This window comes from Mobula birostris, chromosome 7, assembly GCF_030028105.1.
Source record: "Mobula birostris isolate sMobBir1 chromosome 7, sMobBir1.hap1, whole genome shotgun sequence".
Classification (NCBI taxonomy): domain Eukaryota; kingdom Metazoa; phylum Chordata; class Chondrichthyes; order Myliobatiformes; family Myliobatidae; genus Mobula; species Mobula birostris.
This window is the reverse complement of record NC_092376.1, coordinates 149,239,190-149,253,680: the sequence shown is the minus strand read 5'-3', so window position 1 is coordinate 149,253,680 and position 14,491 is coordinate 149,239,190. Positions and strand designations below refer to the sequence as shown.

General features: G+C 42.0%; 1 protein-coding gene across 2 annotated transcripts in view; it reads left to right on the top strand.

Annotated features, from left to right (window-relative positions):
- Window positions 1-5,247: 5,247 nt before the first annotated feature.
- Window positions 5,248-14,491, top strand: part of LOC140200853 (pterin-4-alpha-carbinolamine dehydratase 2-like) — a 51,167-nt gene continuing 41,923 nt past the window's right edge. Inside the window, exon 1 of one of the 2 annotated variants that reach the window (XM_072264485.1) lies at window positions 5,248-5,645. In XM_072264485.1, the coding sequence (XP_072120586.1) occupies window positions 5,544-5,645 (102 nt within the window). In that variant the 5' untranslated portion in view covers window positions 5,248-5,543. The remainder of the gene's footprint in view (window positions 5,646-14,491) is intronic. The other variant, XM_072264484.1, reaches the window with a different exon arrangement.

Genomic DNA, 14,491 nt, shown 5'->3' with positions numbered 1-14,491 from the left:
TCAGTCTTACTGAGATTGAGTGCAAGGTTGTTGTTGTGACACCACTCAACCAGCTGATCTATCTCACTCCTGTACTCCTTGTCACCACCTCACCAACAATAATTGTGTCATCGGCAAATTTATAGAGCCATTTGAGCTTACCTAGCCATACAATCATGGGTGTAGGGCAGTGGGCTAAGCACACATCCTTAAGGTGCACCAGTGTTGGTAGTCAATGAGGAGGAGGTGTTATTTCTGATCTGCACTGACTGTGGTCTGCCAGTGAGGAAGTCAAAGATCCAGTTGCAGAGGAACATACAGAGACCAGGTTTGGGAGATTATTACTGAGAGTATGATAGTGTTTAATGCTGAGCTGTAATCAACAAGCAGCAGCCTGACATGGGTATTGCTCTTGTGTGGAGAGCCAGTGAGATTGCATCCACTGTAGATCTGTAGATAGGCAAATTGGAATGGGTTGAGGTCCTTGCTTGGGCAGGAATTGATTCTAGCTATGATCAAACTCTCAAAACACTTCATCACAGTAGGAGTGAGTGCAAGTGGGCGATAGTCATTGATGCAGCTCACCCTGCTCTTCCTGGGCCCTTTTGAACCAGGTGGGAATGCATTGGTTGTGTTTGTTCCCTGCTGAAGAGAGAGAGAGAGCGAGGGAGTAAAAGATAAATAATTCTAGAATTGTTTGAAGAATGCCATGCACAGATCAGAACATTGATAAGAATGCAAAATGTCAGAGTAATCTAGTGAAAAATATAAAAGCAGTTTGTGAAAAGGAAAAAAAAATTGGCAAAGTTAGTAGAGTCGTTTAAAGATTGAGAACGGGGAAATTGTATTGGTGAATAAAAACATTGAAAAGAAACAAGTATTTTGTGCTATCTTCATAGAAGAAAGTGCAGAGCAAATGAGCATTGTAACATATTAGTATTAGAGAAATTAATTGGACTGGAAAACGATATACACTCAAAACCTGAAGAACTGCCTTTAAGGTAAAATGCTGTAAGATGGTGCCGAGCTGCGCTCTCTGTCGAGACTTTGGCTCAGACTTGGTTGTTTTTTAAGTTTGTAGAGATGGTTTTGGGGACAGAGATGGGAGTTGGGATCAGATTTGGGTTTAGAGACAGGAATATGGGAGAGTCAGAAACCGGGCCTCTGATCCACGCTCTGCATTCTGAGTTCTGCAATGTGGACACGGTGAAGGAAGATGTCAGAGTTCAGGCCTCCGCACTGCACTTGAAGGCAAGTGACATGGATGGGTGATGATGGACATCAGAGTCCAGCCCTCCACAACGTGCTCAATGGCAAGCAATGTGGATGGTTGATGAAGGACATCCCTCCACAGTGCGCCTAAAGGCAAGCAACTAGGACGGGTGATATAGGCTGTTGGGCTGTCCCAGGTCGGTGGGTCCTTGGAGCAGACAGCCATGCAAGCAGGAGGCACTGGGTGCAACCAGAGTTTGAGCCTGGAGTTTAGGGCCCTGTTTTCCCTCTATACTTCCCTCCAATCAGCTTAAAATTATGACCCCTCGTAATACTTTGGTGATTGTGGAGACGGTCACTGAATATCATCAAGAAAGGAAAAGAGTGCAGGTAATTATTGCTGAAATATCAGCCATGATTTTATTGAATGGTAGAACATACATGCCTACTGCTATATTTTTTGGTTCCTTGGGCTTGTATGTTTTTTTTAATATAAGTAAAACTATTTTTCCAGAATCTTAAATTTTGTTGAAGACATAAAATGAGAAAATTTAGTAAGTAGTAATGTGGGAAGGTGTGCAAAGATGACATGGGTGAAATAGGCAGACATGTGACACATTGAATTTAATACATAAAAAGATGAGGTGGCAGAATGAGCAGAGGCATAATTTTTGAGCCCAAAGAATCTCAAATTATGCCCCAGAGGAGGCATAACTGCAGATGCAGGGAAGGGTGGTGTTACCACTGTGGGATACCGGTAGGGTCAGGGACACATGAGACATTGGTGAGCCTACAGGCACCGCAAACTATGGATGAAGTACATAAGAAACAGGATGAGGAGTAGGCCAGCTGGCCTGTCAAGCCTGCTCTGCCATTCAATAAATCATGGCTGATCTGGCCACCGACTCATCCCCACTTACCTGCCTTTCCCCCAAAACCCTTAATTCCCCTACTAGGCAAAATTCATGAGGACAAAGTGAAAAACTTGAAGGGATGTTTGAATCCAACACATCAATGACTACAAGTTCCGCACATCCAATCAAAAACTAGGGGGAGTGATTGCCATCCTGCTAAAACCTGGCAAAGGGGTGCAATTTCTAGGCTTCTCAGGATGTTGTGGCATTTCCAAGTGTGAGAATGGCTGATGAGAGAGTTCAGGTGACATTCAAGCAATTGAGCTATGACTGTTTGGGGTAGAATTGCTGAGTTCAGGCATTGGGCCGACACGAGAGGTTTTTCACGGTGGCATCCTTCTCTATCTCCACAATATTTGTCATCTGATCACTGAAGTGTAGATTCCTGGGTTTCAAGACCAGAATTATGAGAATAACTGAGAGAACTGTGGGGTACTCCGGAGGATGGGATGATGCAAGAAGATAGAATTAACAGTATTTACTGCATTTTGGTGTTTATAATAAATGGTTTTCCAGTAAAAATTATAATTGCTACAATCAAAGGGGCAACTGGTATGAGCATTTGTGCAGTGCGGCCCCTTTTGACGGTCGCAATACCATTCTGAAAGTATGTTCAGGAGAGGAGTTTCAGATTTTCAGTGAAATGTTATATGTAGTCCAGTATAAGGAAGTAGAATCACAGCTACCACTGATCAAAATTCGAAGTAGATTTATTATCAAAGTACATACATGTCACCATATACAACCAGGAGACTCATTTTCTTTCAGGTATACTCAATAAATCCATAAAAGAATAATAACCATAATAGAATCAATAAAAGACCACACCAACTAAGCATTCAACTCGTGTGCAAAAGACAACAAACTGCAAATACAAAAAGAAATAATAATAATAAATAAACAAGCAATAAATATTGAGAACATGAGATGAAGAGTCCTTGAAAGTAAGCCCATACGTCATAGGAACATTTCAGTGATGGGACATCTGAAGTTGAGTGAAGTTGTCCCCTTTGGTTCGAGAGCCTAATGGTTGAGGGGTAATAACTGTTCCTGAACCTGAACCACATCTAATTACATGGAATCTATTTTGTTTTGTTTATTTAATAAGATACAGCACAGAATAGGCCCTTCTGGCCCTTCGAACTACGCCATTCAGCAACCCCTGATTTAACTGTAGCCTAATCATTGGACAATTTACAATGAACTGATGCGCCTTCGGAATATGGGAGAAAACCTGAGGAAACCCATGTATTTCATGGGGAAGGCGTACAGACTCCTCACAGATGATGCCAGAATTGAACTCTGAACTCTGACACCCCAGCCTGTAATAGCATTGCGCTAACCATTACGCTACCGTGGTGCCCTGATACTGATGGGAAGAACAAGCTATGGGCATTCATTTGAGCAATTCATTGTTCTGATGCAGCACCTGTGGCCCCCAGAGGAGTTTTTAGGTCAGTGCAAACACCTTTTCTCTGACTTGCCCAGCAGCACGATAGGGTGCAAGGTTCATCCTTGCATAAGTTTGGGAGCCAAATGCATCTGTCGTTGTTTGAAAAAATGTTCCCAATTCCTGTAAAGCACAGTTGGAGGAACAGCATTGTCTGTTAGAAGATAATAGGGTGTTGTTGAAGATCCAACATAACTACTGGGCAATCCCCTCGTTAATGATCCCAAAGGGGGATATGATATTATGTCGATGTGACCAACAACATGCTTTACTGCCCACCATACAATATTGTACTTTGTCTTGAAAGTCCCCTGATAGACGGTGATGACAGAGTGAGCCAGGTTCTGTGCCACGTGATTGTTGTGGAATACAATTCCACAGCTGCTAATGATCACAATTGTTTCATGGATGTACAATGTAATAGATAGATAGATATACTTTATTAATCCCAAGGGAAATTTGGTTTTGTTACGCCGCACCAACGTAAATATAGCAATACAAAAACCACAAATAATCAAACAACAAAATGCAAACTATGCCAGATGGAAAATAAGTCCAGGACCAGTCTATTGGCTCAGGGTGTCTGACCCTCCACGGGAGGAGCTGCACGTTCGATGGCCACAGGCAGGAACGACCTCCCGTGCCACCAACAGAATTATTCTGGATCAATGTTAATTAGCATGGCTGAGGTGCAACAAAGGAAATGAAATAGTGAAGTATGACCATCTTCATAAAGACTTTATAAGACCGTAAGATATAGGAGCAGGAGTAGATCATTCAGCCCATCGAGTCTGCTCTGCAATTCAATCATGGGCTGAATCCAATTCTTCCAGTCATCCCCACTCCTCTGCCTTCTCCCCATACATAGTGGACAATAGATCTATGATCCAGCATTGGTTGGACAGGACAAGGGTCAGAAGGGGACGAGAGACCTGGAACCAAGTGGATGACGCACAGTCTTTAGAGGTGAGGCAAATGAATCCAGGGCACTTGGAATGGACACCAGGGATGACTGACAGTTGATGTGAGAGATCAAGAAAACCAATCTGATTGAGTGAATTTGGGATTGGTTAAATTTTTAACTACATACTTTAATGAATAATTTCATGTTTCCTTTTAAAAGGAAAAGGGAGAGCAAGTATATATTGTATATCTGTAAGAAATAATTGTAGATATTGTTTATAGTGAACTTGATGACATTAAAATATCCACTCTTCATAGCTCCATTTCCAATAGCCACATTTGCAGCAATGAGGACTGTTATACTACTGCCAGATTGTTGTCACAGTAGGTGATCTTAACCAGGGAAAGGTCATAACGCTAACAACAGGAATTCTGCAGATGCTGGCAAACAAAACGTTAGCGCTGTTTTGGCAAGTTGAAATAAGAACATGGGAAAATCACGTGAATTGCCCTGTTTTGCACACTCTACAAAGATACATATTGGGAGATTAGTAAGCAAGTATTGAAACCATGCACCTGCCTTTTTACATCCCTGTGAAAGTTTAATATGCAGTTTCAGTGCCAAATCGGAATTTGTTACATTCCCACATTAGGACTAAGTTTTTGAGAGTAGTTTTCAGTTCTTGCTAAGTCTAATTATATCCCTTTCGGTTACTGAGAATGGTGCAATTATATACGCCTACTTGCTGCTTATTAATAACCCGACCCGATTACCCAGTTTACTTTTGGACTGCTGGTGTACGCTGGAGTTTCTCGGTTCGTTAAAGGTGGAATTTAAAGTGCAATTTAAGCGTTCCACGCTTGGCTAAGGAACGGACTGTATGTTCCAATTATTCCTTGCACAGGGACGAAAATATGGCACATCGTACTTATAAAATTAGATTGTGTTTCAACTGAACACACTCTTAGTAAATACAGGCTGGTTTTGTGCTCGGAATTGAGCGTTCCGCCCGTGACGGGACTTTGTTCGGTACAGGCGGTAAGCGGAAGGAGTAACTCAGAGGCCGTAGGTTATTTCGAGAGCAATGAGTTGGTTAATGTTCAGTCGCACGGCGGGGCCCAAGGTGTTTCCTGGTCTCTTCTCCGTGCACCCTTATATCGTCGTCCTTACGCCGTCTTCAAATATGGTACGTACCATAATAACCCGAAGTGCACGCACGTTGAAAGCGGGGAGTGGAGCCCGGCACTGGCAAAGCTAGTAAGGGCCTCAGATATACAAACTGTTGCAGATGAACTTTGGAAGGAAATGCCTGTGCAGATCGGTGAAAATGTCACAATAGCGTCCTCTCTGTTTTTCCTCTGTAGCCTTGATTTTACTCGTAATTCGGACTGCAGGGCCACATTGCATTCAGCTGCCGGGTGAACGGAACGGGCGTTAGAGGGTCACTGTTAACTCCCTTTTTGACTAGAGTCCTTAAAACATTGAGCGAGAGAGGTCAGGGAAAGTGCCGGGTTTGATTCCTGTTCCAGTCAGCTGATCGAATCAGAGTAGGGCTGGGAATAGGGCAATTACAAGTCCTGGTTATGCGACCACTGATGCCAGGCAGACAACTTCTGAGGAGTATTGAGAATGGCTGTGGTCACTCGTCTTGTAAAGACACTGCCCAGATTAAGGCAGTGACAAACCGCCTCTGTAGAAAAATTTGCCAAGAACAATAATGGTCATGGAAAGACCACGATTGCCCACACCCTATGACACAACACATAACCAACGAATGAATTTCACCTGACTGCTTTGTGCTTCCAAGACTGTTTATAGCTTTTACTGTCTTTTTAACTAGAGCTGAGTTTAATTTCTGTCTTCTTATTGTGATAATGTGGGCTGCAGAGCTGATTCAATATCCTGCTTTTGCCCCTATCAGACTAATTCAAAACAACACTGCTATACACTTCCATTGTAGCCTCATATTTAAAACTAAGTTATGTATCTCTCTGCTTATCGATTGACTGCTCTTCCCAAACTAGTTTCTGATCCTCTAAGGCAGGAGTTCTCAACCTGGGGCCTACAGACCCCTTGGTTAGTGGTAAGGGCCCGTGCCAGGTTGGGCATCCCTACTCTAGGGTCATGCATTTAGAATTTTCATCTAATCTTCACCTTGCCAACTATTTTTGCACTCTGATAGCTTGTACATCACCTGTTGCTCCTTTTGCTCTAGATTATTGTGGTTATGGATCCCTGAAACCCTTGCTCTGGAATTACCACAACAATCCTTTTTATAGTATCTTTGCCATCTGAATCTTCAACCTAATCTTAAATCTGACAGCTTTCAGTATTTTCTTTTGATGATGCCTTTGAAGGTGGGTTCCAATAATTACTGTAGTGGAGGATTAGCTGCTATTTGTATCTTCCCTCCAGCAGCAGTTTGCTTATTTGAAATCTGAGGTCATAGGGAGAGGGCAGGGAAGTTGGAAAAGGATCATTCACTTCGCAGTGAGACCCAGAAGTATTTCTGAAGCTTGCTTTTACAGTGTATCAACACACATCAAAGTTGCTGGTGAACGCAGCAGGCCAGGCAGCATCCCTAACACACTACCTGGCCTGCTGCGTTCACCAGCAACTTTGATGTGTGTTGCTTGAACTTCCAGCATCTGCAGAATTCCTCGTGTTTGTGTTTTTCAGTGTATACTGCTTTTGATACTGGATTTATGGATCTAAAGGCTTGCCAAATAACTCAGATTGTAGAATTCAGTTTTAAAGATTTTGTTGGAAATGATTTACACAATAATCAGATTTTAACAATGTACCTTTGTAGTAGCATTGCAGCCATTTATATTTATGAAATATTTGATTAATTTAAAAGTTTTTAATTTTACATTGAATTAATTGTTATAAATATGTAAACATTACATTTTGTAATCAGTTCCTTTGTTTTGCTTTGCACATCTTTTGCTTGATTAGCAGTGCAACGACAATTGGAGTCCAAGTGTATAGTTTTAGATGGCATGAGTGTTGTTTACTGTGCTTGAAGATGAAACTGGAGAAGCAGAAAGAGTGTTGAGTTCCCTGTCTTCCTTTCAATTATGCCCCACAAATTAAAAAAATGATCCAAAATGCTTTAATTATCCGCTGGAGCAAATTTAATATGGAAGTCTGGAGTTGCTAGTGGCATACTGGGTGCACCTGATTGGTTTAATAAAGAAATTAAAGATTATGGTAAGCATCATCTTTAACTGGAATCATCTTTTATTTGGAATTGATTTTAGATATTTTCCAATTAATAATGCAGACTGTATTCTTCTGTAAATGTCCTGTGTAATATTTGGTATTGATATGGCTTAACGCCAGAAATTTCCTGAAGTTGAGTAAAATTAGCCATTCCAGCACATAGAGTTTGCTCACCACCTACCTTCATTTCCATCATATCTTGCTAAATGGACAGAGCAGAATATGCTATTCTTTTATATAAATATTTATCAAAACAAAGACTAGTTTGAAACAGTGGTTTTCTTCTTAAATGCAATATACATTATGGACAATAAAGCACATCCTCCCTGTGACCTACTGAATAAGCATCAGAGCCCCTTTTCAGACAAACTCATTCAGTTCCACTGTCACAAGGATCATTACAGAAAACCTTTCCTACCAAATGCAATAAGCATATACTACAGTTCATCTCTGTGCGAGAGAAGAACACAGCATAACACAATAGTCTCTGTTTTAATATTTTGTACGTTATTATTGCACATCAATGTGCATTGGTAAATTATTATTTTGTATATTATTCTGTACTTTAGTTAATATTATTATTATATTTACTATTGCTAAGTCTGTTTTTAACTGTTGCTGCTATAACGAAATAATTTCCCAGTCAGGATCAATAAAGTACTTATTATTACACAGTGTGAAGTCTCTGTAGGTTTATGCGGTGGCTAACAACAACATTTCCCAGCACCCCCTAACTTAAAACTTCTTTGAGGATATCTCATATCAAGGAATATTGAAATATGTTGTTAGATGTAAATGTCAAAGTAGTATTTGCATATACTTGGTAAATAAAACAGTGAAGTTTGTGGTGTAAGGTAATGTAATTGGCGAAAACCTACATAATTCACAAACACTGACATTGAGTTGGGGTTCAATTTATGAGTCTGGTCTGACGTGATGATGTAATTACGTAAAGTTTGGTTACCACGCTTTGTGCTCAGGTTTTGGAGTACAATAAATGAGTTGTTAGGGTTTTTCTTACAGATAAGATGCCTCCTATCTTTTTATTTGCGAAAACCTGCAGTGGAGTCAGAGTTGGTTCTGCTGCTGCACTGCTCTTAGGATTTGATCCTAAAGTCGGTTGAGTCTGCGCTCAAGGACAGTTTCCACTCCTCTGTTATAAGACTTTTGACTGGTTCTCTAGTACAATAAGCTGTACTCTTGACCTCACAATCTTATCTTATGATCTTGCGCCTCTTTGTTTATCTGCACTGTACTTTCTCTGTAGCATTGCCCTTTATTCTGCATTCTGATTGCTTTACCTAGTTCTACCTCAATGCACTGTGTAAGGATTTGATTTGTATGGACAGTTTGTAAGACGGGCTTTTCACTGTTACCTCATCAGACGTGACAATAATATTCCAATTGCAATTCCAAATTCTACCACACTGCAGGCATGTTGGGTGGGAGTTAATAGGTGGGTGGCAGGAGCATTTGAAAGGGGTGGGAGGTGGATAAAAGTGGGAAATTAGCTCTTGAGCGATTTAAAAAAAAGGTTGTAGGGAAATAAACATAGGCATGTTTGGGGAGGTTTGTTGGGAATGCTCTGACAGCTGATACATTGTCACTGGACTGAATGGGCTCATTCTGTTGGAAGAGGGCCACAGCATGCTTATGGCTGATGAAGTTGCTAGATACTGTATAGCAATCAGTTTAACTTCTTTGAAATATAAAACCAATCTCTGCCTAGAGACAAAAATAGCAAAACAATCATTCACTATTAAAGGTATTTTTTAGAGCAATCACAGAAGTAGCTGCAACGAACCATAATTTTGTAAGACCAGGACCAATAACTGAAAAATAATTTTTGTTCCCTGTAGATTCAAGAAGATAATAACAAACCATTTGAGCTGTTGTTTTAAGGTGATGAAGAAGGAAGCCTCTTTCAGTGGCTCTTGTGGTTAAGATGATGAACTTGCTTATACCAAAATAAAGTAACTTATTGCATCTGCTAGTTTCATCCACATTGGAGAAATTATATCCAGATTAGGTGACTGATGAGTGGCACACCAGTGTTCAATCCATGGGGTAGACCTGATCTCCTGTTGTCTTGAGTTTTCAATTCCTGCCTGTCAGGTAACTTGGATCCGCTCCAATTTGTGTACCAGAGTAACAGGCCGACAGCAGATGCCATTTCATTGGCTCTTCACTCAACCGTGGAACAACTGGACAACCAGGATGCACTTCGTCGATTACAGCTCAGCATTCAATACCATCATCCCCTCAAAACTAATCAATATGTTTCACAGCCTTGGCCTCAATACCTCCTTGTGCAAATAGATCCTCGATTTCCTCACTTGCAGACCCCAGTCAGTTCAGATTGGTGACAACATCTCCTCCACAATCTCTGTCAGCGCAGGCGCACCACAAGGCTGTGTGTTTACCCACCACTCGTCCCACCCCCCTGCCCACCATTCTGTTCGCTTTACACATACAACTGTATGGCTAAGCACATCCCCAAAACCATATTCAAGTTTGCTGATGACATCAAAGGTGGTGATGAATCAGCATATAGGAGGGAGATTGAAAATCTGGCTGAGGGGTACCACAACAACAAATGTCAGCAAGACCAAGGACCTGATTATTGACTTCAGGAGGAGGAAACCAGAGGTCCATGAGCTGGTCCTGATGGAGGGTCAGAGGTGGAGAGGGTCAGCAACTTCAAATTCCTCGGTGCTGTCATTTCAGAGGACCTGTTCTGGGCCTAGCACGTAAGTGCAATTACAGAGAAGGCATGGCAGTGCCTCTGCTTCCTTGGGAGTTTGTGAAAGTTCAGCATGACATCTTGAACTTTGACTAATTGCTATGGATGTGTAGTGGAGAGTTTACTGACAGGCTGTATCACAGCCTAGTATGGAAACACCAATGCCCTTGAACAGAAGGTCTGACAAAAAGTGGTGGACATGGCCCAGTCCATCACGGGCGAGGCCCTCCCCACCGCAGAGCACATCTACATGGAGCGTTGTAGCAGAAAAGCAGCATCCATCATCAGGGCCGGCCACTACCCAGGTCATGCCTTCTCACTGCTGCCATTAGAAAGAAGGTACAGGAGTCTCAGGACTCACTCCAGGTTCAGGACGGTTATTACCCCTCAATCATCAGGTTCTTGAACCAGAGTGGATAACTTCACTTGTCTATTCCCTGAAATGTTCCCACAGCCTATGGACTCCCTTTCAAGGACGCTTCATCTCATGTTCTTGATCTCTACTGCCCGTTACGCCGCTGGTGTTTAGAGCAGCAATGAAGGTCCGTCATCTCTGGTGGTGCTCATCGTGTCAGTAGCTCGTTTTTCCACTGTTGTTCGGTCATGTAAGGTCTGGGCAGAGACTCAGAAATGCCATCACACTCAGATGTAGAAGGAGTCTTCATTGCTGTTTCGTAGCAGTTTTGTTTTACCAGTCAGGGTCGTTAACCCTGAGCTGAACCCCCCTGAATCTGGAGGATTGGTGGACCACTGTTAGTCTAGCTGTTTGGTATGGGTGACCTTACCAAAAAGCCCTGGCTTCAGCCAACATAGCACTCTGGGTTATTGAAGCATGCAGGCTTGGTCCTCTTGGAGGCCATGTTCTTGATATTTATTGTTTGTTTGTTTATTTATTATTTCTTATTTTGTATTTGCACAGTTTGTTGTCTTTTGCACACAGGTTGAATGCCCAAGTTGGTGCGGTCTCTTATTGATTCTGTTATGCTTATTATTACATAATGGGTTTATTGAGTATGTCTGCAAGAAAATGAAAATGTTTATGGTGATGTATGTGTACTTTGATAATAAATTTACTTTGAACTTTGAACTGCCCACTCTGACCTTTATTGTCCTCCCCTGTACTGTTCCAACAAGGCCCCTCATAAGCCTAAGGTGACTCTGACCTGGGCTTATTGCAGCCACTGAGCTTCAGTGCAGGACCTCTCCAGGTTACAGCAGGACTCGTTCCTGTGAACTGTCTGTAATCTGAATAGTTCCCCTTGGAAGTGCAGCAGCAGATCTCCCACATATCAGAGGATGCAAACCCATCCCACCAGTCTCCCAAATATCCATTTGTATGTATAAGCTCTATTTATGTCCAGCTGTGGGGAGGACCTGTATTGGATCGATTACCTTAAGGACTTCACTTTTATATCAGAGCACACCAGTTCTGCTGTAAGGTCATTCATCTCCTTAACTCAATTTTTCTTGCTGTACAGACACTAGCTAATATTTTGGGCACCTCCCATGTTCTCCTGCTGTGGAACAGGTGGCAGAGGAGGAGTGCCGGGGCGTGGGGGTGGGGTGGGGGAAGGTTGGTGTCGCAGGTGCAGACACACACAGCCCTGAGACACCAGGCAGGATCATTTGATTCCTAACTATTGGCTATTGATCATTACAGAATGTTTCTCTGGTGCTTCCCACTGTCTCCCCTCTCCCTTCCTGTTTTCCCAAACATGATTCCCCTCTTCTTGCCCCCTTCCCACTCTCAGTCCACAATAGAGACCCATATCAGAATCAGGTTATATCTAAGACTTTTCACAGTACTGTACTTGGAATATAGTTCATACCATTAAGAATGGAGTGAAAATTGGCAGAAAAAGCAAATGATTGACATTAAACAAGGATGAATATTTATTGCCTCCAGGGACTCATGTTTGTCTAAAACTTCGAAGTTAGGTATATATTTCCTAACATAATCTCGAATTTGTAAATATCTAAAAAAAACTAGATGCAGGGATATTGTAAACTGCTTGTAACTGCGCAAATGAGGCAAAGTTTCCATTAATATACAGGTCACCTACACTACAGATGCCTCTCTGTTTCCAGGTAGAAAAAACAGTATCATTCAGGCCAGGCAAAAAGGAATGATTGTCACAACTCGGAGTGTCAGTATAAGTTTTTGGGGCCTTAATGTGTAGTTGAATCTGCTTACAAATTCTTATAGTGCTGCCAACCACGAAGCTGTTACTAAAATGTGACTTATTAACTGCACTGGGGCTATTAAGGAGAGCTGGTAAGGAAGTCTTCTTACAGCATTCGCTCTATGAGTAACCATGCTTGGCACGAGTCTGAGGTAGAGGGTGGGCCTTTTTTCCACCATGAAAGAATGGATAGGTGGGCAGCCCAGTAATACATTTTAACGTTCGGTAGGGCAAAACCACCTGCTTCCTTGGGCTTTGACAAGTGTTTTTTTAGTGATTCTAATGGCTTTATAATTCCAAATAAATTTGATCGTGTTACTCGTAGTGTGGTATCCTATTTTTATCAGATCCTACATAGTACAAAGTAAACGGCAGGATACTTGGTAGTGTGGAGGAGCAGAGGGATCTCGGGGTACATGTCCACAGATCCCTGAAAGTTGCCTCACAGGTGGATAGGGTAGTTAAGAAAGCTTATGGGGTGTTAGCTTTCCTAAGTCGAGGGATAGAGTTTAAGAGTCGTGATGTAATGATGCAGCTCTATAAAACTCTGGTTAGGCCACACTTGGAGTACTGTGTCCAGTTCTGGTCGCCTCACTATAGGAAGGATGTGGAAGTATTGGAAAGAGTACAGAGGAGATTTACCAGGATGCTGCCTGTTTAGAAAGTATGCATTATGATCAGAGATTAAGGGAGCTAGGGCTTTACTCTTTGGAGAGAAGGAGGATGAGAGGAGACATGATAGAGGTATTCAAGATATTAAGAGGAATAGATAGAGTGGATAGCCAGAGCCTCTTCCCCAGGGCACCACTGCTCAATACAAGAGGACATGGCTTTAAGGTAAGGGGTGGGACGTTCAAGGGGAATATTAGAGGAAGGTTTTTTACTCAGAGAGTGGTTGGTGCGTGGAATGCACTGCCTGAGTCAGTGGTGGAGGCAGATACACTAGTGAAGTTTAAGAGACCACTAGACAGGTATATGGAGGAATTTAAGGTGGGGGCTTATATGGGAGGCAGGGTTTGAGGGTCGGCACAACATTGTGAGCCGAAGGGCCTGTACTGTGCTGTACTATTCTATGTTCTATGTTCTATAATGGAGCTCGGGTGAATACTGCAGGTTTTAAACAAGCATGGGTGGATTAATTGGGCATAGAACTGACAGAGGAGGTCTGGGATGAGTGTTTAAAGAGTATACGTGATTGTTTGGTCAACGTCAGACACAGACTTATACAGTTTAAAACAATACGTAGACTCCATTATTCCAAAGAAAAGTTGCACAGTTTCTACCCTGATGTTTCACCGGTTTGAAATAGATGTAAATCTGTGCACAGTAACTTGTCACATTCATTCTGGTCATGTTATAAGCTTTATGCATACTGGAAAAGTATTTTTCACTGTTTCTCTGAGGCTTTTGGGAAGCGGTGGGAACCAGACCTGCTCATAGCCATCCTTGGAGCAACAAGCTCCCTATCTTCAGCCAATATGTATGAAAAAATGGCTGCATTATTTGGAATGGTGATTGCTAAGAAGTTAACCCTGATAATGTGGAAAATGGACTCTGTGCCTACGTGCGAACTGTGGCTGAGAGAACTGGCAAATACTTTACATTTGGAGAGACTGAGACTATATAATAAGGACAGAGGGGATATCTTTGAAAGGATATGGGGCCCTGTATTGGACTTTCTCGTGGGGTGAGGACTGAGGTTTTTTGGCGCAGTGCACCTCTGCTGTGTATGTTTACTTTTGTCATAGTCATAGTCATACTTTATTGATCCCGGAGGAAATTGGTTTTCATTACAGTTGCTCCGTAAATAATAAATAGTAATAGAACCATGAATAGTTAAATAGTAATATGTAAATTATGCCAGTAAATTATGAAATAAGT